Source organism: Delphinapterus leucas, chromosome 6, assembly GCF_059928025.1.
Source record: "Delphinapterus leucas isolate spDelLeu-1000000601 "Yukka" chromosome 6, BTC_Dleu_Yukka2, whole genome shotgun sequence".
NCBI classification, from domain to species: domain Eukaryota; kingdom Metazoa; phylum Chordata; class Mammalia; order Artiodactyla; family Monodontidae; genus Delphinapterus; species Delphinapterus leucas.
In genome coordinates, this window is record NC_143134.1 from 60,463,070 (window position 1) to 60,490,551 (window position 27,482).

At 39.2% G+C, this 27,482-nt stretch overlaps 1 protein-coding gene across 3 annotated transcripts in view; it reads right to left on the minus strand.

Moving 5' to 3' along the window:
• Positions 1-26,724, minus strand: part of SNAPC3 (small nuclear RNA activating complex polypeptide 3) — a 51,780-nt gene extending 25,056 nt beyond the window's left edge. Inside the window, exons 1-5 of one of the 3 annotated variants that reach the window (XM_089913207.1) lie at positions 26,382-26,724; positions 25,635-25,712; positions 17,702-17,786; positions 2,444-2,548; positions 473-622 (exon numbers count right to left, since the gene is read on the minus strand). In XM_089913207.1, the coding sequence (XP_089769333.1) occupies positions 473-622; positions 2,444-2,548; positions 17,702-17,786; positions 25,635-25,712; positions 26,382-26,701 (738 nt within the window). In that variant the 5' untranslated portion in view covers positions 26,702-26,724. The remainder of the gene's footprint in view (positions 1-472; positions 623-2,443; positions 2,549-17,701; positions 17,787-25,634; positions 25,713-26,381) is intronic. The other 2 variants (XM_022573770.2, XM_022573771.3) reach the window with 2 other exon arrangements.
• Between the last annotated feature and the right edge of the window lie 758 nt (positions 26,725-27,482).

The window sequence follows — 27,482 nt, forward strand, 5'->3', positions numbered from 1 at the left end:
CAATGCAGGGGACACAGGTTTGAGCCCTGGTCCAGGAAGATCCCACATGCCACAGAGCAAATAAGCCCATGCGGCACAACTACTGAGCCTGCACTCTAGAGCCCACGAGCCACAACTACTGAGCCCACGTGCCACAACTACTGAAGTCCATGCACCTAGAGCCCATGCGAAGCAACAAAAGAGAAGCCACCGCAATGAGAAGCCCGCACACTGCAATGAAGAGTGGCACCCGCTCACCATAAATGAAGAAAGCCTGCACGTAGCAATGAAGACCCAACACAGCCAAAAATCAATCAATCAATCAATAAATTTAAAAAAAAATAGAAGGGAAGAGATAAGCTTGATGGAATGGCATAGAAGAAGAAAGCATTTACCAGAATGTTCATGAGCCTATTCACCTAAAATCACTATCTCCTTAGCTTATTATCATTTCCACTTGTTTTATGAGTGTTAGAAAAAAAAATCACCTTACTTTGCTGATGTGTTCAGGGGCTTGGTCAGGAGTGTTGCTGAATTCCCCACCAATCTGGAGGTCACTGACACAGCAAATTGAATCCCTCAGTTCCGTGAGCTTTTGACTGCCCAATACCAGCATCGTCTGGTATGGTTTGTGTTCTTTGTGCTACGAGTCAGACAGTAAATAAATCAGTGTTCACTTAGAGACAAAGCAATTAAACTATAAATCCTGTCACGACCAGATCTAAATTAAGTTACTAGTTTTCTTACTTTAAGTTATTCCCATAATATGGTGTCCTGTGTTTTCTTAGATTCTGCCTTTGTCTACTCAGCATCGATTAATTATAGCTCCAAACTAATCGCCAAAGCTGTTTACATCTCCCCTGTGATCCAGAGCCCATACTCTAAAACCACCTCTTTTATCTAACTCTCATATACCAAGCCGATATTTCCCCTGTCCTAAGTCAATCCAGAGCCAGGTACCAGAAACTAGGGACAGCCTGATAGCCCAGAGCCCACTGGAATTATTCAAGATAGTCAACCCTAAACTGTTTACTCTGCCCTGCCATGTCTTTCCCATGGAAACCCAATAAAGGCTGTGGCCTATGCTTTTCCCTTGCCTCCTGAGTGATACTGGCACTTCCCCCTTTGGCCCTGCATGATGTGGCATACCCTTTCCCCTCAGGAAATGTAAACAATAAAAATCTTTCAATGGCACTGGCCTCTAGTGCTGTCACTCAGTCACCCCCATAAATTAAAATCCTATGAGTACAATTGAGATACTTGGTGCTGTGGTCTGACTGCTCATGTTTGTCCAAAATTCACACATTGGAATCCTAAGACCCAATGTGATGGTGTTAGGAGGTGGGGCCTTTGAGGGTGATTAGGTCATGAGGGTGGAACCCTCATGAATGGGATTAGTGCCCTTATAAGACAGAAGTATGTAACCCAGAAGAGGACCCTCACCAGATGCTGGCATGCTGATCTTAGACTTCCAGCCTCTAGAACTGTGAAAAACAAGTTTCTGTTGCTTATAAGGTACCCAGTCTGTGCTATTCTGTTATAGCAGCCAGAAAGGACTAATACACTTGGCAATAAAACTTTTTTAGTTTAAGCTGAATTTTATAATCAAGATGCTACTAAAGTGACACTGACATGAAGAGCCTTTGGAATATAACTTCACTGTCTTTTAAATTTTCCTGGAAGTTACCTCATTGAAGTCAAGCAATCTATACACTACCCGCATGTTATAAATGCAGAGGTTTGGTTTTATTGCTTTTGTTTTGCTTTGTTTTGATTGATAATTTGAGATCTTAATCAAACAAGGTAATTAGTACTATTTCCCAGATAATTCATAAAAGTCTATTCACAAGTGCAATTTATGTAGAGTAATATTTCAATGAAACCTTATCAAAGTTTATGATACATGTATTTGGAGAATCAAGAATATATATACACTCTGGGCTGGGATAGAGTTCTCTTTATTAGAGACTCCTAAGAAATTCCTGGATACCCCTGACCTGTTAACTTTCTGCATTTTCATCTAAGAAGAGCTGAATTTAGCTAGTTCAATAACTTCCCAAAAATTTTGAATTGGTGAAAAAAAAAACCCCACCCCCCTTCCTTCACCAGTTTTTCTGCAAAAAAAACCACAAAAAAAACCCCCGATCCTCAAGAATTCATATTTTCAGAATCACTGTGGATTTACATACCCTTCCAGTTGCTACTAATACAGAAATCAGGTATACATTCCCACAGTGTAACTGTAATCCTATTACTCAAGAGATAATTTGAAATCTGACCTTATTTACCATATTCCTTATATAAACAAGAACCCAAGAATATAGACAGAATGTCATATGAGACAGCATATGCTTGCATTTATTTTGGTTCAAATAAGGTTCACATTAATTAAACTTCAAATAATTAAATTCTTTGCCAAAAGTCACCCACATTATCTGTGAATCCAAAAGGTTTTACTACTGACCTTATGAAATATAACAGGGTACAAGATATTCACAGATAGGATAAGCTCTCCTTCTTCAATCATGTCTGCTGGATTTTCAGGCTTTTTTCCTATGGCATGTGACTCCTGAAGAAGGAAAACAAGTTAATAAGACATTAAAATCAGACACTGTGACCCAGATCAGAGGCAGTGTAGAATAAGGGTTATAAGCAAGGGCTTGAGTCAGCCCTGGGTTTGACTCCTAATTCCATTTCAAGAAAATTGTTAAAAACCTCTCTAAGCTTTAGTTTCATCATCTATAAAAAACAGAAAATACTTATTTTACAGAATGGATGCTGGAAATGCATAATAAAGCATCTAATAAGACATTTGGCACTAAGTGCTTAGCAACTGATGATAAGACAGGAGTATCACCTAATGCTGGTATAATACTGGCAGTTACTAACACTTTTACATACCTCCTCTCATATTATCATGAAAGCTATTTGATGGATAAAGCTTAGGTTCACCAATCTACCCAAGGTAAATCAGAGTTAGAATGCAAATACAAATCTGTTTGACTCTAAAACCCGTTTTTTACTACACTGTCACATCTTTAATCCATCAATACATCACACTCTCTTTTATATGTGCTTAATAACTATAAAATAGAGGCCAGCAGGGAGGACTGGCTAAGAAGTAAAGGTGCAAAAGATGTTTTAAAAACAGGTGGTAGTGACATTGTGCAAAATGGCACAGCAGGAAGCTCTAGGGGATCAGTCCCTCCAGCAAAGCAACCATTAAGATGGAAAGAGACTGGAATCAACTATTTTGGCACTCTGGAACCTCATCAGACACTTGTATCAACCAGGTGAGCGCCTGATGAAGGAGCAAGCTGCTGATCTTTCCTAGGTAAGCAGAGGGTGTAAACTAACTACAATGGGCTAAAAACTACCATCATTTAGCCCTGTTGCAGACGTGGACACAGCAGCCTGTGGTCTTGGAAAAGGTGGCCGACACCAGGACAAGCAGTGGGATCTTGTTCTCCCAAAGCTGGGAGTAGTGTGTTTTGGTTGGTCTGGCAATGCCCTGAGGGCCTGGTACAGATACTTGCCTTCAGTGGCTTCCCCCAGCAGCATCTACTGGAAAATTTAAAGACACAGGACCCTTTGTGGAGTCAGACATTTAAGAAAATCTTGGTCAGGTCACTGGCTAACCAAATGATAATTAATCAGAAACATCAGTGACCATACGTGCACACCTTGGAGATATCACAGGTTCACCTCCAGACCACCGCAGTAACAAATACTGCAATAAAGTGAATCATATGAATTTTTTGGTTTCCCAATGCACGTAAGTTATATTTACACTACACTGTACTCTACTAAGTGTGCAATAGCATTATGCCCCCCAAAAACAATGTACAGACCGTAATTTAAAAAACTTTTTGCTAAAAAATGCTATCTTCTGAGCCTCAACAAGTTGTAGTAATAATGTCAATGTTCAAGATCACCAAAATAAATATAATAAAGAAAAAGTTTGAAATATTGTGGGAATTACCAAAATGTGACAGAGACATCAAGTGAGCAAATGCTGTTGGAAAAATGGTGCCAACAGACTTGCTCAATGGAGGGTTACCACAAACATTCATTTTGTAAAAAAACGCAATGTCTGTGAAGTATAATCAAGTAAAGTGCAATAAAATACAGTATGCCTGTACACAAGGACTACACATTGGAAAAACAGTTTGGAAATGTCACAAACAGGTCCAGCTCTCAACAAGTAAAAAACACACTCAGAATGTCTAGTTTTCAACAAAAACTTATAAGATACACAAAGAAACAGGAAAATATTGCCCATTCACAAGGAAAAAAAGAACTTGACAGAAACTATCATTGAGGAAGCCCAAACACTGAAATTACTAGTCTAAGATGTTAAATCAGCTGTCTTAAACGCACTCAATTAGCTAAAGGAAACCATAAACAAAAGAACTAAAGGAAATCAGGTTCCTCAATAAGATTAAAGATGATTTCTCAGGACTTCCCCGGTGGTCCAGTGGGTAAGACTCCAGGCTCCCAATGCAGGGGGCCCGGGTTGGATCCCTGGTCAGGGAACTAGATCCCACAGGGATGCCACAACTAAAAAGTCCACATGCCACAACTAAGAAGTCCACATGCCGCAACTAAGGATCCACATGTCGCAACTAAGAGTCCGCATGTACCAACTAAGTGTCCGCATGTCGCAACTAAGACCCGGCACAGCCAATAATAAATAAATAAACAAACATTGTTTTAAAAAAGATGGTTTCTCACCAGTAACCATGTAGATAATAAGGCAGTGCAATGATATATTTAAAGTTGTGAAAAAAAACAAAACAGTCAACCAAGAATTCTACACCCTGCAAAACTAGCCTTCAGGAACGAAGAAGAAACTAAGCCATTTTCAGATAAACAAAAGCAAAGGGAGTTCATTACCAGTAGACCTACCCTATAAGAAATGTTAAAGAGAATTCTTCAGCCTGAGATGAAGACACTAGACAGTAACTTGAATCTATAAGAAATAAGGAACACCGGTAAAGGTAAAAACATAAGTAAATATAAAAGTCAGAATTACTGTACTTTTGGTTTGTAACTTCTTTTTTTCCCTATGTGAGTTCAAAAGCAAATGCCTAAAACAACATTTATAAATTATGTTAACAGACACAAAATATATAAAGATGTTATCTGTGACAATCACAATATAAAGGGAAGAGAGACAGAGATATAAGACAATATGTATATATATATATATATACACACACACACACACACACACACTACTGAAAAAGTATTACTAAAACTAGGTTGTTCTATATTTAAGATGTTAATTTTAATCTGCAAGGTAACCACTAAGAAAATAAGAACACATACAGAAGGAAACAGAACGGAATCAAAAGGACACACCACAAAAATTCAGTTAAATACAAAACAAACTGAATGGAAGTAATGGAAGAACTGAAGAACAAAAACCATATATGACATACAAATAGCTAAATAGCAGAGGTAAATCCTCATCAGTAACTACTCTAAATGTAAATGGACTAAACTCTCCTATTAAAAAGGCAGAAGAGATCAGGGAAGATGGCGGAAGAGTAAGACGCAGGCATCACCTTCCTCCCCACAGATACACCAGAAATACATCTACACATGGAACAACTCCTACAGAACACCTACTGAACGCAGGCAGAAGACCTCAGACCTCCCAAAAGGCAAGAAAGTCCCCACGTACCTGGGTAGGGCAAAAGAAAAAAGAACAGAGACAAAAGGATAGGGACGGGACCTGCTCCACTGGGAGGGAGCTGTGAAGGAGGAAAAGTTTCCACACACTAGGAAGCCCCTTCACAGGCGGAGACTGCGGGTGGCGGAGGGAGGGAGCTTCGGGGCCGCGGAGGAGAGCACAGCAACAGGGGTGCGGAGGGCAAAGCGGAGAGATTCCCCGCACAGAGGCTTGGTGCCGACCGGCACTCACCAGCCCGAGAGGCTTGTCTACTCACCCGCCGGGGCGGGCGGGGCTGCGAGCTGAGGCTCGGGCTTTGGTTGGAGCACAGGGAGAGGACTGGGGTTGGCGGCGTGAACACAGCCTGCAGGGGGTTACTGCACCACGGCGAGCTGGCAGGGAGGCCAGGGAAAAGTCTGGACCTGCCGAAGAGGCAAGTGACTTTTTCTTCCCTCTTTGTTTCCTGGTGTGTGAGGAGAGGGGATTAAGAGCGCTGCTTAAAGGAGCTCCAGAGACGGGCGCGAGCCGCAGCTAAAAGTGCAGACCCCAGAGACGGGCATGAGACGCTAAGGCTGCTGCTGCCGCCACCAAGAAGCCTGTGTATGAGCACAGGTCACTCTCCACACCTCCCCTCCTGGGAGCCTCTGCAGCCCGCCACTGCCAGGGTCCCATGATCCAGGCACAACTTCCTCGGGAGAACGCACGGCACGCCTCAGGCTGGTGCAACGTCCTTCTGGGCTCTGCCGCCGCAGGCTCGGCCCACATCCGTACCCCTCCCCCCCCCCCCGCCCCCCGTCTGAGTGTGCCGGAGCCAGCTAATCAGCGGCTCCTTTAACCCCGTCCTGTCTGAGCGAAGAATAGATGCCCTCCGGCAACCTACACGCAGAGGCGGGGCCAAATCCAAAGCTGAACCCCAGGGCTATGCGAACAAAGAAGAGAAAGGGAAATCCCTTCCAGCAGCCTCAGAGGCAGCGGATTAAAGCTCCACGATCAACTTGATGTAACCTGCATCTGTGGAATACGTGAATAGACAACGAATCATCCCAAATTGAGGAGGTGGTCTCTGAGAGCAAGATTTATGATTTTTTCCCCTTTTCCTCTTTTTGTGAGTGTGTATGTGTATGCTTCTGTGTGAGATTTTGTCTGTATAGCTTTGCTTCCACCATTTGTCCTAGGGTTCTATCTGTCCGTTTTTGTTTATTTCCTTAAAAAATTTTTTTTTCTTAATAATTATTTTTTATTTTAATAACTTTATTTTATTTTATCTTCTTTCTTTCTTTCCTTCCTTCCCTCCTTCCTTCCTCCCTCCCTCCCTCTTTCCCTCCCTCCTGCCCTCCCTTCTTTCTTCCTTCCTTTCTTTTTCTCCCTTTTATTCTGAGCCGTGTGGATGAAAGGCTCTTGGTGCTGCAGCCAGGAGTCAGTGCTGTGCCTCTGAGGTGAGAGAGCCAACTTCAGGACACTGGTCCACAAGAGACCTCCCAGCTCCACATAATATCAAACAGCGAAAATCTCCCAGAGATCTCCATCTCAACACCAGCACCCAGCTTCACTCAACGACCAGCAAGCTACAGTGCTGGACACCCTAACGAACACAACCCCACCAATTAGCAGAGAGGCTGCCTAAAATCATAATAAGTCCACAGACACCCCAAAACACACCACCAGACGTGGACCTGCCCACCAGAAAGACAAGATCCAGCCTCATCCACCAGAACACACGCACTAGTCCCCTCAACCAGGAAGCCTACACAACGGGAACTACGAACCTGCAGGATGCAAAACGGAGACCCCAAACACAGTAAGATAAGCAAAATGAGAAGAGAGAAAAACACACAGCAGATGAAGGAGCAAGATAAAAACCCACCAGACCTAACAAATGAAGAGGAAAATAGGCAGTCTACCTGAAAAAGAATTCAGAATAATGATAATAAAGTTGATCCAGAATCTTGGAAATAGAATAGACAAAATGCAAGAAACATTTAACAAGGACCTAGAAGAACTAAAGATGAAACAAGCAATGATGAACAACACAATAAATGAAATGAAAAATACTCCAGATGGGATCAATAGCAGAATAACTGAGGCAGAAGAACAGATAAATGACCTGGAAGATAAAATAGTGGAACTAACAACTGCAGAGCAGAGTAGAGAAAAAAGAATGAAAAGAATTGAGGACAGTCTCAAGAGACCTCTGGGACAACATTAAACGCACCAACATTCGAATTATAGGGGTTCCAAAAGAAAAAGAGAAAAAGAAAGGGACTAAGAAAATATGTGAAGAGATTAGAGTTGAAAATTTCCCTAATATGGGAAAGGAAATAGTTAATCAAGTCCAGGAAGCACAGAGAGTCCCATACAGGATAAATACAAGGAGAAACATTCCAAGAAACATATTAATCAAACTGTCAAAAATTAAATACAAAGAAAACATATTAAAAGCAGCAAGGGAAAAGCAACAAATAACATACAAGGGAATCCCCATAAGGTTAACAGCTGATCTTTCAGCAGAAACTCTGCAAGCCAGAAGGGAGTGGCAGGACATATTTAAAGTGATGAAGGAGAAAAACCTACAACCAAGATTACTCTACCCAGCAAGGATCTCATTCAGATTTGATGGAGAAATTAAAACCTTTACAGACAGGCAAAAGCTGAGAGTTCAGCACCACCAAACCAGCTTTACAACAAATGCTAAAGGAACTTCTCTAGGCAGTAAACACAAGAGAAGGAAACGACCTACAAAAACAACCCAAAACAATTAAGAAAATGGGAATAGGAACATACATATTGATAATTACCTTAAATGTAAATGGATTAAATGCTCCCACCAAAAGACACAAACTGGCTGAATGGATACAAAAACAAGACCCATATGTATGCTGTCCTCAAGAGACCCACTTCAGACCTAGAGACACATACAGACTCAAAGTGAGGGGATGGAAAAAGATATTCCATGCAAATGGAAACCAAAAGAAAGGTGGAGTAGTAATTCTCATATCACACAAAATAGACTTTAAAATAAAGACTATTAGAAGAGACAAAGAAGGACACTACATAATGATCAAGGGATCGATCAAAGAAGATACAACAATTGTAAATATTTATGCACCCAACATAGGAGCACCTCAATACATAAGGCAAATACTAACAGCCAAAAAGGGGATATCGACAGTAACACATTCATAGTAGGGGACTTCAACACCGCACTCTCACCAATGGATAGATCATCCAAAATGAAAATAAATAAGGAAACACAAGCTCTAAATGATACATTAAACAAGATGGACTTAATTGATATTTATAGGACATTCCATCCAAAAACAACAGAATACACATTTTTCTCAAGTGCTCATGGAACATTCTCCAGGATAGATCATATCTTGGGTCACAAATCAAGCCTAGGTAAATTTAAGAAAATTGATATTGTATCAAGTATCTTTTCCAACCACAACACTACGAGACTAGATATCAATTACAGGAAAAGATCTGTAAAAAATACAAACACATGGAGGCTAAACAATACACTACTTAATAACGAAGTGATCACTGAAGAAATCAAAGAGGAAATAAAAAAATACCTAGAAACAAATGAAAATGGAGACACGATGACCCAAAATCTATGGGATGCAGCAAAAGCAGTTCTAAGAGGGAAGTTTATAGCAATACAGTCCTACCTTACGAAACAGGAAACATCTCGAATAAACAACCTAACCTTGCACCTAAAGCAATCAGAGAAAGAAGAACAAAGAAACACCACAGTTAGCAGAAGGAAAGAAATCATAAATATCAGATCAGAAATAAATGAAAAAGAAATGAAGGAAACGATAGCAAAGATCAATAAAACTAAAAGCTGGTTCTTTGAGAAGATAAAATTGATAAACCATTAGCCAGACTCATCCAGAAAAAAGGGAGAAGACTCAAATCAATAGAATTAGAAATGAAAAAGGAGAAGTAACAACTGACACTGCAGAAATACAAAAGATCATGAGAGACTACAAGCAACTCTATGCCAATAAAATGGACAACCTGGAAGAAATGGACAAATTCTTAGAAATGCACAACCTGCCAAGACAAAATCAGGAAGAAATAGAAAATACGAACAGACCAATCACAAGCACTGAAATTGAAACTGTGATTAAAAATCTTCCAACAAACAAAAGCCCAGGACCAGATGGCTTCACAGGTGAATTCTATCAACATTTAGAGAAGAGCTAACACCTATCCTTCTCAAACTCTTCCAAAATATAGCAGAGGGAGGAACACTCCCAAACTCATTCTATGTGGCCACCATCACCCTGATACCATAACCAGACAAGGATGTCACAAAGAAGGAAAACTACAGGCCAATATCACTGATGAACATAGATGCAAAAATCCTCAACAAAATACTAGCAAACAGAATCCAACAGCACATTAAAAGGATCATACACCATGATCAAGTGGGGTTTATTCCAGGAATGCGAGGATTCTTCAATATATGGAAATCAATCAACGTGATACACCATATTAACAAATCGAAGGAGAAAAACCATATGGTCATCTCAATAGATGCAGAGAAAGATTTTGACAAAATTCAACACCCATTTATGATAAAAACCCTCCAAAAACTCGGCACAGAGAGAACTTTCCTCAAAATAATAAAGGCCACATATGACAAACCCAAAGCCAACATCATCCTCAATGTTGAAAAACTGAAAGCATTTCCACTAAGATCAGGAACAAGACAAGGATGTCCACTCTTCACTCTTATTCAACATAGTTTTGCAAGTTTTAGCCACAGCAATCAGAGAAGAAAAGGAAATAAAAGGAATCCAAATCAGAAAAGAAGAAGTAAAGCTGTCACTGTTTGCAGATGACATGATACTATACACAGAGAATCCTAAAGATGCTACCAGAAAACTACTAGAGCTAATCAATGAATTTGGTAAAGTAGCAGGATACAAAATTAATGCCCAGAAGTCTCTGTCATTCCTATACACTAATGATGAAAAATCTGAAAGTGAAATTAAGGAAACACTCCCATTTACCATTGCAACAAAAAGAATAAAATACCTAGGTATAAACCTTCCTAAGCAGACAAAAGACCTGTATGCAGAAAATTATAAGACACTGATGAAAGAAATTAAAGATGATACAAATAGATGGAGAGATATACCATGTTCTTGGATTAGAAGAACCAACATTGTGAAAATGACTCTACTACCCAAAGCAATCTACAGATTCAATGCAATCCCTATCAAAATATCAATGGCATTTTTCACAGAACTAGGACAAAAAATTTCACAATTTGTATGGAAACACAAAAGACCCCGAATAGCCAAAGCAATCTTGAGAACTAAAAACAGAGCTGGAGGAATCAGGCTCCCTGACTTCAGACTATACTACAAAGCTACAGTAATCAAGACAGTACGGTAGTGGCACAAAAACAGAAAGAGAGCTCAATGGAACAGGATAGAAAGCCCAGAGATAAACCCACGCACATATGGTCATCTTATCTTTGAAAAAGGAGGCAGGAATGTACAGTGGAGAAAGGACAGCCTCTTCAATAAGTGGTGCTGGGAAAACTGGACAGGTACATGTAAAAGTATGAGATTAGATCACTCCCTAACACCATACACAAAAATAAGCTCAAAATGGATTAAAGACCTAAATGTAAGGCCAGAAACTATCAAACTCTTAGAGGAAAACATAGGCAGAACACTGTATGACATAAATCACAGCAAGATCCTTTTTGACCCACCTCCTAGAGAAATGGAAATAAAAACAAAAATAAACAAATGGGACCTAATGAAACTTCAAAGCTTTTGCACAGCAAAGGAAACCATAAACAAGACGAAAAGACAGCCCTCAGAATGGGAGAAAATATTTGCAAATGAAGCAACTGACAAAGGATTAATCTCCAAAATTTATAAGCAGCTCATACAGCTCAATAACAAAAAAACAAACAACCCAATCCAAAAATGGGCAGAAGACATAAACAGACATTTCTCCAAAGAAGATATTCAGACTGCCAACAAACACATGAAAGAATGCTCACCATCATTAATCATTAGAGAAATGCAAATCAAAACTACAATGAGATATCACCTCACACCGTCAGAATGGCCATCATCAAAAAAATCTAGAAACAATAAATGCTGGAGAGGGTGTGGAGAAAAGGGAACCCTCTTGCACTGCTGGTGGGAATGTGAATTGGTACAGCCACTAAGGAGAACAGTATGGAGGTTCCTTAAAAACTACAAATAGAACTACCATATGACCCAGCAATCCCACTACTGGGCATATACCCTGAGAAAACCATAGTTCAAAAAGAGCCATGTACCAAAATGTTCATTGCAGCTCTATTTACAACAGCCCAGAGATGGAAACAACCTAAGTGTCCATCATTGGATGAATGGATAAAGAAGATGTGGCACATATATACAATGGCCATAAAAAGAAACAAAATTGAGGTTTTATTAGTGAGGTGGATGGACCTAGAGTCTGTCATACAGAGTGAAGTCAGTCAGAAAGAGAAAGACAAATACCGCATGCTAACACATATATATGGAATTTAAGAGAAAAAAAAATGTCATGAAGAACCTAGGGATAAGACAGGAATAAAGACACAGACCAACTAGAGAATGGACTTGAGGACATGGGGAGGGGGAAGTGTAAGCTGTGACAAAGCGAGAGAGTGGCATGGACATATATACACTACCAAACGTAAAATAGATAGCTAGTGGGAAGCAGCCACATAGCACAGGGAGATCAGCTCGGTGCTCTGTGACCACCTAGAGGGGTGGGAGGGAGGGAGACACAAGAGGGAAGAGATCTGGGAACATATGTATATCTATAACTGATTCACTTTGTTATAAAGCAGAAACTAACACACCATTGTAAACCAATTATACTCCAATAAAGATGTAAAAAAAAAAAAAGGCAGAAGATTGGCAGGTTGGATAAAACTAGATCCATCTATGCACTCTCTACAACAGACTCACTTTAGATATGAAGACACAAAGAGACTGAAAGTGAAAGATGGAAAAAGATATTCCATACAAATATTAACTGAAAGAAAGCTGAGGGGGCTATATTACTGTCAGGCAGAATAGACTTTAAGTCAAAGAAAGGTTATAAGAGACAAAGAAGGGCATTATATATTGATAAAAGATACAATCCAGCAAGATACAATACTTATAAACATATGCAGCTAACAGTAGAACTTCACAAGATATAAAGGAAAACTGACAGAACTGAAGGGAAAACAGATGGTTTCTACAATAATACTTGGAGATTTCAATACCTCACTCTCAACAATAAGTAGAACATTCATATGGAAAATTAATAAGGAGATAGAAGACTTGAACAACACTAGAATCCAGTTAGAACTAACAGACATATATAGAACACTCTTCCAACAATAGCAGAATATACATTCTTTTCAGGGGCACAGGGACCATTCTCTAGGATAGACCACCAAGTCTTAATAAATTTAAAAAATTAAAATCATTAGAAGTATCATTTCTGGGACCTCCCTGGTGGCACAGTGGATAAGAATCCACCTGCCAATGCAGGGGACACAGGTTCGAGCCCTGGTCCAGGAAGATCCCACATGCCATGGAGCAACAAAGCCCATGCGCCACAACTACTGAGCCTGAGCCCTAGAGCCTGCGAGCCACAACTACTGAGCCCATGTGCCACAACTACTGAAGCCCAAGGGCCTAGAGACTGTGCTCTGCAACAAGAGAAGCCACCACAATGAAAAGCCTGCACGCCGCAACAAAGAGTAGCCCCAGCTTGCCGCAACTAGAGAAAGCCCGCATGCAGCAACAAAGACCCAATGCAGCCAAAAATAAATAAAATAAATTTTTTTAAAGAGTATCATTTTTGATCACAAGGGAATGAAACTAGAAATCAGTAACAGGAGGAAAACTGAAAAATTCCATGTAGAAATTAAACAGCATGCTTTTAAACAACCAATGGGTCAAGAAAGAAATCACAAGGGAAATTACAAAATACTTTGAAACAAATGAAAACGAAAACACAACATAAACTTACGGGATGCAGCAAAAGGAGTACAAAGAGGGAAACTTACAGCTCTAAACATCTACATTAGAAAAGAACAATCTCAAACCAATAACCTGAGGAACCAGAAAAAGAAAACTAAACCCAAAGCTAGCAGAAGGAAGGAAATAATCAAAACTAACTCAAGAAGAAAGGGAAAATATGAATAGACCTGTAACAAGTAAGAAAATTAAATCAGAAATTAAAAACCTCCTAACAAAGAAAAGCCCAGCACCAGATGGCTTCACTGGTGAATTTATCAATGCTTCCTGAAGTCCTCCAAAAAATCTGAAGAGGAGGGAATACTTCCTAATCCATTCTATGAGATCAGCATACTCTGATACCAAAGTCAGACAAAGACACTATGAGAAAACTATAGGCCAACATCCCTTATAAGTATAAATATAAAAATTCTCAACAAAATACTAGCAAAACAAGTTCAACAGCATATAAAAGGGATCACATATCACAACCAAGGGGGATTCATCCTCAGGATGCAAGGGTAGTTCAACAAATGCAAATCAATGCAATATACCACACTAATAGAATGATGAAAAAAACACATCATCTCAATTGATGCAGAAAAAACATTTGACAAAATCCAATACCCTTTCTTAAAACATTAAATAATGTTAAATAATTTTTTAAAACATTAAATAATACCCTTTCTTAAAACATTAAATAATGATAAAAACATTAAATAAAACAGGAATCGAAGGGAACTTACTCCATATGATAAATGTCATATATGGAAAACCCACAGCTAAACTAATACTCAATAGTTAAAGATTGATAAGGATGTACACTTCTGCCACTTCTATTCAACAAAGTACTAGAGAAATTCTAGCCAGAGAAATTAGAGGGAAAAGGAAGGAAGGAAGGGAGGGAGGGAGGGAGGAAGGGATGGAGGGAGGGATGGAGGAAGGAAGGAAAACAGGTCAAGTGAGCAACCAAATTGGGAAAGAATAAAGTTATCTCTGCCGATGACATGCATGATCTTCGATGTAAAAAATCCTAAAGAACTCACACACACACAAAAATCCTGTTAGAGCTAATAAATTTAGCAAAGTTGCAGGATATAAAACCAACACAAATATCAGTTGTATTGGGTTTCCCTGGTGGCGCAGTGGTTGAGAGTCCGCCTGCCGATGCAGGGGACACAGGTTCGTGCCCTGGTCCGGGAAGATCCCACATGCCGCGGAGCGGCTGGGCCCGTGAGCCATGGCTGCTGAGGCTGCGCGTCCGGAGCCTGTGCTCCGCAACGGGAGAGGCCACAACAGTGAGAGGCCCGCGTACCGCAAAAAAAAAAAATAATCAGTTGTATTTCTATACAATAGCAATGAACAATTTGAAAAGAATATTAAGAAAACAATTCCATTTAAAATAGCAAGGAAGGGCTTCCCTGGTGGCGCAGTGGTTGAGAGTTCTCCTGCCGATGCAGGGGACACGGGTTCGTGGCCCAGTCCAGGAAGATCCCACATGCCGCGGATCGGCTAGGCCCATGAGCCATGGCTGCTGAGCCTGTGCCCCGCAACGGGAGAGGCCACAACAGTGAGAGGCCCGCATACCGCAAAAAAAAAAAAAAAAAATAGCAAGGAAAGAAATAAAATACTTAATAAACAATGCAACAAAGGAGATGAAAGACTTGTACGTACAAAAAAACTACAAAATGTTGCCGAACAAAATTAAAGACAACCTAAACAAACTGGAAAACATCTTTTGTTCATGGACTGGAAGACAATATCGTTAAGATAACAATGCTACCCAAAACAATATAAAGATTTGATGCAACCCCTATCAAAACCTCACTGCTTTTTTTGTTCTTACTACAGAAATAGAAAAGCTCATCCTAAAACTCGTATGGAATTTCAAGGGACCATGAATAATGAAAACAATTTTGAAAAAGAACAAAACTGGAAGACTAACATTTCCAAATTTCAAAAATGACCGCAAAGCCACAGTAATCAAAACAATGTGGTACCAGGATATGGACAGACATACAGACCAATGAAATAGAATAGAGAACTCAGAAATAAACCTTATTTGGTCAACTGACTTTTAACAAAGGTACCAAAACCACTCAACAGGGAAAGGACAGTCTTTTGTGCTGGGAAAACTGAATATCCCCATGCAGAAGAATGAAGTTGAACCTTCACCCTATACCATACATAAAAATTAACTAAAAATGGATCAACAACTTAAGAGCTAAAACTATAAAACTCTTATAGAAAACAGGGTAAAATAAAAAATCTTCATGACGTTGGATTTGGCGATTGTTTAAGTATGACACCAAAAGCACAAATAACAAAAGAAAAAAAACAGATAAATTGTATTTTATCAAATTTTAAAACTTTTGTACATCAAAGGACTCTATCAAGAGAGTAAAAAGACAATCCACAGAATGGAAGAAAATATTTTAAAGTTATACATATGGTAAGCATCTAGTATCCAGAACATACAAAGAACTCACAACTCAAAAACAAAGAGACAAACAAGCCAATTTAAATACTGGCAAAGGACTCAAAGGACTTTAATAGAACTTTCTCCAAAGAAAATATACGAATGGCCAAAAAGCACATGAAAAGATGTCCAACATCAATAATCATTAGGGAAATGCAAATCAAAACCATAATGAATACCACTTCACACCCATTAAGATGGCTATTATCAAAGCCTAGAAAATAACAAATGTTGACAAGAATGTGGAGAAACTGAAACACTCCTGCATTGCTGGTGGGAATATAAAATAATTCAACCCCTGTGGAAAACAGTTTCGTAGTTCCTCAAAATGTTAAAGCTAGAATTACCATATGACCAAGCAATTCCACTCCTTGGTATATATTGAAAAGAGCTTAAAATGGACTCAGATACTTGAACACTAATGTTCATTATAGCATTATTTACGATAGCCAAAAGGCAGCAATTACCCAAATGTCCAACAACAGATGAATGAATAAACAAAATGTGGTATATCCATACAATGGAATATTACTCAGCCATGAAAAGGAATGAAGTTCTCATGCATGCTACAGCATGGAGGAACCATTAAAACATTATAGTAAGTAAAATAGGCCAGATACAAAAGAACAAATACTGCATGATTCTACTTATATGAAATATTTGTAACAGGCAAATCCACAGAAATGGAAAGTAGAACAGAGGTTACCAGGGGCTGGGGGAAGGGAGAATGGGGAGTTGGTGTTAATGGGTATAGAATTTCTGTTTGGGATGATGAGAAAGTTCAGAAAATAGTGGTGATGCTTACACAGCATTGTGAATGTACTTAATGCCACTTAAATGAACATTTAAAATGGTTAAAATGTTAAATTTTATGTTATGTAAAATTTACCACAATTATAAAAATGAGTGAGAGAGAAAACAGGTGCCCTTCTGCACTATTAAGTGCCTAAAACAGCATTTGGCTCATAATAAGTTGTCAAGAACATGTACTGAATGAACCTATCATGTCTACTAACACTTAATTCCTCATTATTCACCATCTTAAATTATTCTGAGGGTTTTAGCTAAGAAATAATGGATTAGAAAAGAATAGAGTTAAACCAAAATCAGGAGAACAAAAATATCAGAAAGAGGGTGGTGAAAGGCATGAAATTAGCCTAATACAGAGGGCAAGACCAAAGTAAAAGCAAAAATAAAGGCCAAAATCTGACAGGAAAATGTGCCATCACTTGAATTTTTTTTCTTTCTTTTTTTTTTTTTTTTTTGGCTGCACTGCATGGCTTGCAAGATCTTAGTTCCCTGACCAGGGATCGATTCTGCGCCCTTGGCAGTGAAAGTGGAGTCCTAACCATTGGACTGCCAGGGAATTCCCCATCACTTGAATTTTATCGGTCTTTTTCTCCTACTAGTTCCCAGTCCCAGTGAAGTTTCTCTAATTTGTTTCCAACTAAGCACATCCAATATAAAGCCCCCATACAGTCATCACTAACATCAGTGAGAGTTTGTTTCATGGGAAGAGGTGGAAAAGATAAGACATTTTACCATCTCATAAGCAAATGTTTCTTGTCTGCAGACCCGGTCTATCGTTATGGTTTCTTCCCGGTGTTCCAGAAGTCTCTTTCTAACCCTGTTACAAGAAAAATCAAACTTCAACATTCTTTACTGGGGCTTCAAAAATATCTTTAATATTTAGCTTTTTATTCTGAACTAATTTTAGACTTAAAGAAAGGCTGCAAAAATAGTACAAAGAATTCCCTTATATCTCTTACCTGGCTTTCCCTGTTAACATCTTACATGTTCATAGAATAATTATCAAGACCAGGAAATTAACATTAATACAGTATTATTAACTAAAGAACTTCTTTGAATTTCACAAATTTTTAACTTTACTGCCTTTTTTGTCCCAGGATCCTATTCAGACACCACATTGCATTTCTTATTTCTCCTTTCCCCTCCAGTCTTCTACAGTTCCTCAGTCTCTGTCTTTCACGACCTTGACACTTTCAAAGAGCCCTAATCAGTGTTTTTATATAAGTCCTTCAATTTGGGTTTAATTGCTGTTGCCTCATAATTAGAGTAAGCTTATAAACTTTTGACAAGAATACCACAAGAATGATGTTTTCCTTCTCACTGTATCATCCTGACATTCATAATGTTAATATTAGTATGTCTTATTCCTGTAGATATTTACCTTGGTTAAGCTCCTGTCTGCCAGGTTCCTACACTAGAAAGATATTTTCTTTTCCTTTGTCCCTGATAAGTGTTTGTGGGGAGATACTTTGAGACTATGCAAATCTTGTTTCTCCTCAAACTTTCATCCAGGAATTTCAGCACTCACCGGTAGATTTTGTCTACAACACTTATTACTGTGGTTTATACCTAACAGTGATTCTCTATTTTCCTCCTTTAACATTTATTCATTGGTATTATGAGGAAGACCTGCCTCTTTCTTCCTATTTATTTAGTTATTTGGTTATTTATATTTTTAGTATGAACTCATAAATATTTACTTTATTCTACAGGTTAAAATCTAATACTACTGTTATTCTGTTGCTCAAATTATTCTAGTTTTGGCCACTAGGAGCTCCTTCAATTTGGCTCTGTTCTTTCAACAAGCCATCTTTTTTTTTTTTTTCTTGTTAAGTATTTCCTTGCTTTCTGGCACCACAGAAGATGCTCAAGGCTCACCCTGTATTTTCGTGTCTCAGCCCTGGAATCAACCACTTCTAGGAGCCCTAGTTCCTTCACTGGAGAGAGGTTTAGACACCTGTACCTGAGCATGAGGTGTTCTCATTGTTACTGCAGTCACTGCTTCCAGGACTCTCAGCAGAGAGAGGTACGAAACATACATATATATACTAAACCACACATGTACAAATATCTGTGTTTCTGTATTTTTCTGTTTATATATTTTTTAACTTCAATAATGTAGTTTATTTAACCCAATACTCTGTTATATATTTTTAAAGCCATTGAGTTTATACTAATACTTCTAATCCCAAACTAAAATCAGGATTCATTTTAGCCTTCAGCCTTTCCTTGTTTATAACTTTTCTCCACAAGAAACCCAGCTCCCTTTATCTATAATCTATTCACTTAAACATTCAGTTCTTTAAAAAACATGGTTTCAGAATTGCTAACCTACACCCCTGTGAAAAACACTAAAAATTAATAGTTCTTTTTGTCTTCAGCCTTACAACACTGAATCCAAGTACACTTTTATACAGAATCAGATTAGATCTTTCTTACTAATTCTCTTCAGTGTTGTGATGCTATTCATTTGTAACACAATAGACTCATTTGTTAGTTTCACATTCTATTTTGGGTCTCCCCCTACATCTTGGCTGGTTTTAATTGTCTGATTACTTTTGGGTTGTGTAAAAGATATATGAAACACTACTATGATTCTAAGAGTTATAAAAGGTATACATATTCAGAGAAGTATCATTCCCTCTTTGTCCCGACCACTAACCTGTACCTATTTCCTCCTTTCTTTCCACCCCTGTCCTACCCACCCACCGCAGGCCACCAATCTCTACGGTTCTGGTTTACCCTCTCCATTTCTTTTGTTCAAATACACAGATACCTATGTATTTTCTTATATTCCTTTTTGTGTCAGTCTGAGTTCAATTAGGAGAAAAAAACTAAACAGTAATTTGAACAAAGTTTAATCTAAAGAATTATTAACTTTTAACAGAGGACTGGAGTAATGAGAGACTGGCAAGTAAGAAGTAGAGAACGCTAGAGAACAAAGGAATAGCATACAAGGAACCCTACCCCTTGCGCTAAGAAAGAATACCCAAGGAAGGCTCCCTTTTCTTCCCCCAGGACTGAGAGCCAGACCTTATTGGAGAGGGAATGGCTGTGACTCGCTGAATGGCAGAGAAGTTGCTAGGGTGCATCAGTGGAACCTGCTGGAAATCTGCCCTCAAGGGTGACAGGAAAAGCTTTTCCAGGGAGGTTTCAAGGGGAGTGGAGCAGCAGGGAAAGCTCTGTGCTACTGACTGCTGGGTACTGTGGGAGCTGGATGCTGGGGAAGCTGTATGTGCTGCAGGACCCTGCTGAGCCAGCACATGGCACCAAGAAGCAGAACTCCTTCCTCATGCAAAGTCTCTCCTGTGCCCTTTACTGACAAAGCTTAATACTGTGCCAGTTGGGAAAGGAAAAACATTTAAAGAGCTGAGACTCATTTTTACAGAGCAGGCAAAAAGGGTACACTTTTAGATGAGAGCCAATAAACTGATACCCAATGAAACTTCGTTTTTACAAGCAGGGTAACGTATGCTTCTGGGCTTTGCTTTTGTCACGTAACAGTATTTCCTAGAAATCTATTGGTTCATCCTTCCTTATCCTTGAGCACAGCTACACAATACTGCACTGTGTGGATGTCCTATAATTTCTTCAACACTCTATGTATGTATATTTAGGATATTTCAAATATTTGCTATTACAAACAATGCTGCAACGAATAACCTTATGCATAATAAATTTTCATATTGTTGGAGGTATATCTTCAGTAGAGATTGCTAGAAGTGGGACTGCTAAGTGCCTATGTAATTTTGTGTTGGGCATTACCAAATTTCCCTACAGGAGGGTTGCTATCAATTACGTTTCCATCAGGAATGTCTGAAAATGCCTGCTTCCCTCAGCCTCATCAAAAGAATGTATATTTTAAAATTTGTGCCAGTCTGATAGGAGAAAAAAGGTATCTGTCACTTTAACTTGCATTTCTCTAATAATGAATCTGCATGAACATTTCTTCATGTTTGTGAGTCATTTTTATATCTTTTTTGTGTGTGAGTTATTGGTTCATATCTTTTCCCCATTTTCCCTTTGGGTTTTTGGTCTTTGTCCCTCAACTTTTAAGGTATTATATATTTGGGTTACCGGCCCTTTGTGTATGTTATATTTTCTCCAAGTCTGGCAGCTGTCTTTTGACTTTGTTTATGGTGTTTTTTGTCATGCAAAATTTTAAATTTTTATATGTAGTCCATTTTATCAATCTTTTCCTTTTATTACCTCTGGATTTAAATCATAGTTAGAACGCCTTTCACTACACCAAGGTAGGTATGTTTCATTTTCTACATTTTGATCCCACTCCCTCTGGAGTTTATTCTAGTGTATAGCATCATACTAAATTTCCATATGCATTTGAATCTAACTGGACTTTCTCTTCTATTCCACTGGTCTATCTGTCTATTCATGAGCTAGTACCCACTGTTTTAATTATAAAGGCTTTGTAGTATATTTTAATATATGGTAAAATTACCAGGCACTCACAATTTTCTCCTCCTCACCCAGTTTTTTCCTAGTTACTCTTGAATATATTCCATATGAACTTTATTATCAACTGTCTAACTCCATAAAATAACCAATACTTTTAGCATTTTATTGGGATTGCACTTAATCTGTAAATTAACTTAGAAAGAACAACATTATAATGCTTAGTATTCCTATTCAAGAACAGAGGATATCTTTCAATGTTTTCAAGATCTTTTCTGAGTCTTTCAGGAGGGTTTAAAATTTTCCCTTACCTCAGTTTTACACATTTCTTGTTAAATTTATTCTTAAGTATTTAACCTTTTTGACTATTGTAAATGGGATTTTCCTCCATTATGTCCTCTAATTGTTTACTGTTTGTATCTACGAAGGCCATTTTTTTAATCAATTTTGTATCCTGCTCTTACACTAAATTCTTTTTTGGTTTTTGTCTGTTTTAGCATTGATTTCTTTTCCAGGTAATACCATTAAATCATTCACAAATAGATCTAGTTTTTCTTCTTTAACTACTCTTATGCTTCTAATTGATTCCTCTTGTCAAACTGCATGGCTAATCCTGTAATACAATGCTGCAAAGCAGTGAGATACTAGGCATGCTTGCTTATTCCAGATCTTAGCAGAAATATATGTACTGCTTCCCTATTAAATAAGATACTAGCTTTACAACTAAGGTATATATATTTTACCATGTTGTAACAGCAGCCCTGTTAGAACAGTTCCATGTTAGAATGGCCTGATTTTTGTTTTTGTTAGTAAATTATAGTTTTATTATGTTGTGATCAGAGAGTGCTGTTTGTTTTATTTCTACTCAATGGATGTTATGATGTTTCCTCTGTGACCTAATATATAACCAACTTTTGTGAATGTGCCACACAGTCTCTAACACAGGGTTATAAATTTTATGTATATACATGTATCTCCATAAGACATATCCTACTGATTATGTTGTTTAGAGCTCTTGCCTCCTCACTTTTTTTAGCCAGTTGATCTGTCTTGTGCTGAGATTGGTATATTAAAGTGCCCTATCGTTAGTGTGTTTCTAGCTATGTTTCCTTGGATCCCCTATAGTTTTGTTTTATAAAGTTGGCTGCTATATTCTTTGGGGTATATATAAGTATTCTATCTTAACTGTGGTTTGTGGCCTTTAGCACTAAAATGTGTCCTTTGTCATATTTAATGTTTGGGGACTTGAATTTTATTAGTCTGTTATCAGGACCATTACATCTGCTCAATTTTTCTTTCCATTTATCTGGTATACTTTTGTCCCACCATTTATTTTTAACCTCTCTGAATTACTTTATTTTAGATGTGTCTGTTGTCTCTGCAAGGTTTTCGTTTTGTGAGCCTAATCTAAACCCTTTTATGAGACTGTAGAAAAACTGATGCCTTTGGCCTCAATTCTATTACATTTTCTAATTGTGTGTATTTTGTTATATTAGCTGTTTTTTTCATTATGAGACATGTCTTTCTGCTTGTCTATTTTTTAGAAATTGCAGAGGGAGGTTTGGTATTTGCATTTTTGTTCCAGTGGTTACCTTTGCATTTATATATTTTTTAATGCCCCTTGTTACCCATTTTCTCTCTGAAATATAATTGTTTTATTAGGATACATCTCAGAGTTGATAATTCTGAGTTAATTTTCCCAGGTAACCAGTGAGCCCTTTTAATTTGTTCAGGTTTTCTTCCCCATTCTGGAAATTTTTCTTAGATTATATTCTTAAATATTCTATCTACAAGCTATTGTACTAAAAACAATGTTGCTTAACCTTTGGAGAAAAGAAGTGCTAGAAATGTATTTTATGCCACAATAAAGGGGTCATGTACTTAGGTTTTGTTTTTACTTTACGTTTTTAAGTTATTGGTAGGGAAAAGAAAGGAAGGTTTAGTGAAAGAGAAAGCAGAGAGATACAGATTTTTGGCTTTTGGCACAAGCCTAATTCACTTGTGGTACTGTTAAGATTAAGATTAGTCTTATTTTAAATATAATAGTTTTAAAGTACATCAAAATAATCCCAGCTAAGGAATGCTGCACTAACTCCTTTTACATTAGATTATACATATAATTCTACTCACATTTCCTATGGAAGGGACTAGAAGACAACCAAGGAGATCCAGTTGATCTAGTAACAGAAAATAGCCAGGGGAAGCACTGTGTAAAGCAGTCTGAAAATTACTATTTCACATAGCTCAATAACATCATTATAAGCCAATTAGCATGTAATTAACTATAGGAAAAAAAAAGTCTGCTTTATAAATATCAACTTTCTTCTTTTAGCCAATCTCTAAAAAATCGCTTCCTTAGGTTTATGCAAGTTTCATTTATTCCACTCATTCTACAAGTATCTACTGACTCCCTATTATTATATGCCAAAATTCTAGGAATGAGGGACATGGCAGTGGGTGCTTATGGAACTTTTAAGTCTAGCTAGAAAACAGAAAATTAAATAAGTACAGTATAAGTGTGAAGAGTATTTCAATTAGAGAAGTATCGCCGGCTACACGAGCATAAAAGGGGAGCTAGATGGAGTCCTTAGTCCTTCAGCTAAAACTTGAAAGATGAGTAGAAGTCAGCCAGACCGGGGGATAAGGAAGTGTGAGTGTTCTAGGCAAAGGCCTAGGATGAGAGAGCACATTCTAGGAACTGAAAAACAGTGTAACATGGCTGGAGCACTGCAGCGATGTAGGGCCGAAAAGACCAGCAAGATCCATTCTATAGAGAACCTTGTGATCCATTTAAGAACTCAGGACTATGCCTAAGAACCACTGAAAGATTTTATGTAAGACAGTGAGACAATCAGATGTGCATTTTAGAAAAAAATCCAAATAATCAATCAACAATAGTTAAAGTGTACCAAATGGAGTAAAGCAGTCCGACAGGCTTAAGCGCAATTCACAGATGAAGGAGCTTGGACTCTCAATGAACCTTCAAGGACTTTAGAAATGTTAGAAGAATTCTAGACATTACGAGTGTATCTATTTCCAAAGGGAGATAGATGGGTTGTAGAGATGTGGAAATGAATGTTAGGGACTCAAAGACTGGTTAGGTTAGGGTTCAGTTGGGAGAGGGGCCATGTGCATCCTGAGGCACTGAAAGAGAAAATGGTTGAAAACAAGTCAAGAAAGGCAGATCTGGGCTATGTGGAAGGTTTCAAATGTCTAAGTAAAAAAATCTGAAATTTGCCCATAGAGGAGAGGTTGAGCCATTGACGATTTCTCAGCAAATGAGCATGCTTAGGTGATAGCAGGATGGACACAGGACCTAGCAAAGACAGGAACTTTTTATAGTGCTCCAAGTGTTGCTAATGTAAGTGTTAGCAACAGGGATAAGAGAAACAGATTCGGCAATTACAAAAATAAGCCAACAACAAGGTAGGGTCGAAACGCCTGCCTAAATAGAAAGGGTAGGATAAAGTATGACAACATAGCTGAGATGGTGCAAAGTAAACGGGCTACAAACTGGAAATTACAAATTTCACTATTACATGCAGTTTCTCTATAATAGTATTACCATAGAGCAGCCTTTCTCAAAATGTGGTTGGCAGACCGGAATTGATCTATGAGCTATTTGTTATCCAATCAGTACAGACAATGAGAGTAAGCATTTAGAAATGTTCACACCTATATGACAGTAATGTTACTGTTGAATTTAATGATAAAAAACTTGGAGTTTTATTATGTTTGTCTTTTAATTTCATTTTTCTAGTAATTCATTTTTATCCTATTTTACAAAAGTATGGCTCTGACAGAAAATTTTCAAAAAGTAGTCCTTTACCACACTATCAGAGTATTTAGCTTGCCACCCCAAAATCTAAGCAGATTAACTGTACCTTTGTAAACACTTAAAAATAAACACAAATTTGAATATGGACTGGATATTAGAGATAATGCTGTTACTGTTAATTTTCTTAGGTATAATAATACCACTCTGATTAAGTAGTAGGATCATACTTTCAGAAGCTATACACTGATGTACTTAGCGGTAAATTATCATGATGTCTGCAACTTACTGATAGTTCAGCCATAGAAAAAGACACACACGAGGGATCTCAAACACATACAGCTAAAGCCAATACGGCCACATGTCAACAATGGTTGAATTTAGGAGGTGGGATAACAATACCATACTCTCAACTTTCGAATAATATAATGTTGAAAAAAATATTTAAATAAGTAACAAAAGCAAAGTCCTCCATACCCCAAAGTCACTAGGTCAGTATTTTCTGGGATGACTTCTGGATCCTCCCCTTCCTCAAGGCACTTCAGTTTATCGAGACTAAAACAAAAACAAACAAAGTAATCACCGCATCCTGTCCTTAGCAAGCAGGAGTTGTGTCCTAAATACATCACTGAATAATTAAGCAATCAGATAACCAGAATTAAAGGCGAATTCTGTGCCAATGTTCTATAAAGAAAGGGATATATGCCTGGTTGAAGGCGGCCAATACTGTTAAATGGAGAAATAGATCGTTATTTTAATATTTTCATTTAAAATAAATCACTTTGAGGAATATCTCAATAACAGTATACCCAGGAGGTCCCCAAAAGAGACGAGATAATCAAGGTTTTGACACTGCTGTGGTTAAATATCCTTCCAGCCTCATCATAAACTAAGGTTCCTCCGTCGTCAAAGTGTCTTGTCAAAGACATACACGTCGCTGTTACTCTGATTGCTTTCCTACATTAATAAGCACTTTAAAAACTAGTGAACAGAAAAATTAATCTTTCACGCGGCTCTCTCGTCCTTTCAATCCCACTAGCAGAAATTGTGCATTCCCATCACGGGACTTCTCCCGTTGTTCTGGGAAAGCTTTGATAGGGCGGCCCTTCTACCCCGGGGAGTAAACCACAGGCCCGCCCCCATGATGAGGCCCAGGGGCGCGCAGGAGCAAGGCTGCACCCGGGTTGACTCCAAGCCGCAAGAGCCCCTCGGCCCCGCACTCACCCGCACACCGCCCTCAGCTCGGCTGCCGCTTCCAGGCTGCAGCCCAGATCCCGGGCCACGGCCTCATCCTCCCGGCCGGAGTCTGCAACCCCTCGGCCCCCGGGCAGCGCCGGTGCCGGCGGCTCCTTCAGCGACAAGTCCCCTTCCCCGCGCAGCCGGCCAAGCCACAACTCCCCGAAAGCGGCCACATGGAAAACGCGCGTATTCGACTCAGGAAGCTCGTACTCTGGGAAGTTGCAGCCGCCACTGCTGGGAACCGGGTTCTGCCTGCCGTCCTCCCCGCCGCCGCACGTTGAGCCGCCGCCGCTGCCTTCAGCCATGTTCGCCCCTCTCCTTTCCCGGCGAAAAGCGGCTGATCAAGGCCTCGCGGGGCTTGCTGGGACTTGTAGTTGCGCGGAGCCCGGGCCGGCGAGCAACTGGGCTGCACTGGCACAGCTTTAGACACTACGTTTCCCGTCAGGCCGCGAGTTGGGCCCGCCCCCGGGCGTGGCACCACGAGCCTCCGCGTGCAGGGCTTGAACTCATTGTTCTCTGGTCTCGGCTCACAGGAGAGCGGATGCGGCTTTCTTTTCACCGCAGCTTGTCTGAGGGGGGGTTCTCAGCCCGCTCGGTTACGCAGCATCGCTCTATGCGGGATAGGGCGGTTTTGGCACGCCGCTTGGTCCCCCTCGTTGTTTTCCTCTCGGCCCTGAGGTGCGGAACTTTTCCTTGACTCCAGGGTTCGAGAGCTGCGCTGCTGCCTCACTGACCCAAAGACTGAGAGACTTGAGGGTCGAAGGCTGAGACCCGGGGCATGACTGGCCCTCCAGGTCCGGTTCGTTTAGAACCTCCTCAACGGCCCCATGTATATACGTATCATTGCTGTACACGCGCAGAATAATGTTTATTGAGCGCCTACTGTGTATCAGACGCTGTACAGTATTATCCCTAACGTATATTTTTAAAAATCACAACAGCTTTTCCAGGCAGGTATTATCATCCCAGTTTTGCTGTTGAGGAAGGAGTTAACTGCTAGGAAATAGAAGCAAGGTCGGAAATCTGGGATTTTATCTGTAAACTAAGAAACTCTCCCTCCAATCTGAGGACCTGAGGATGTGCCCT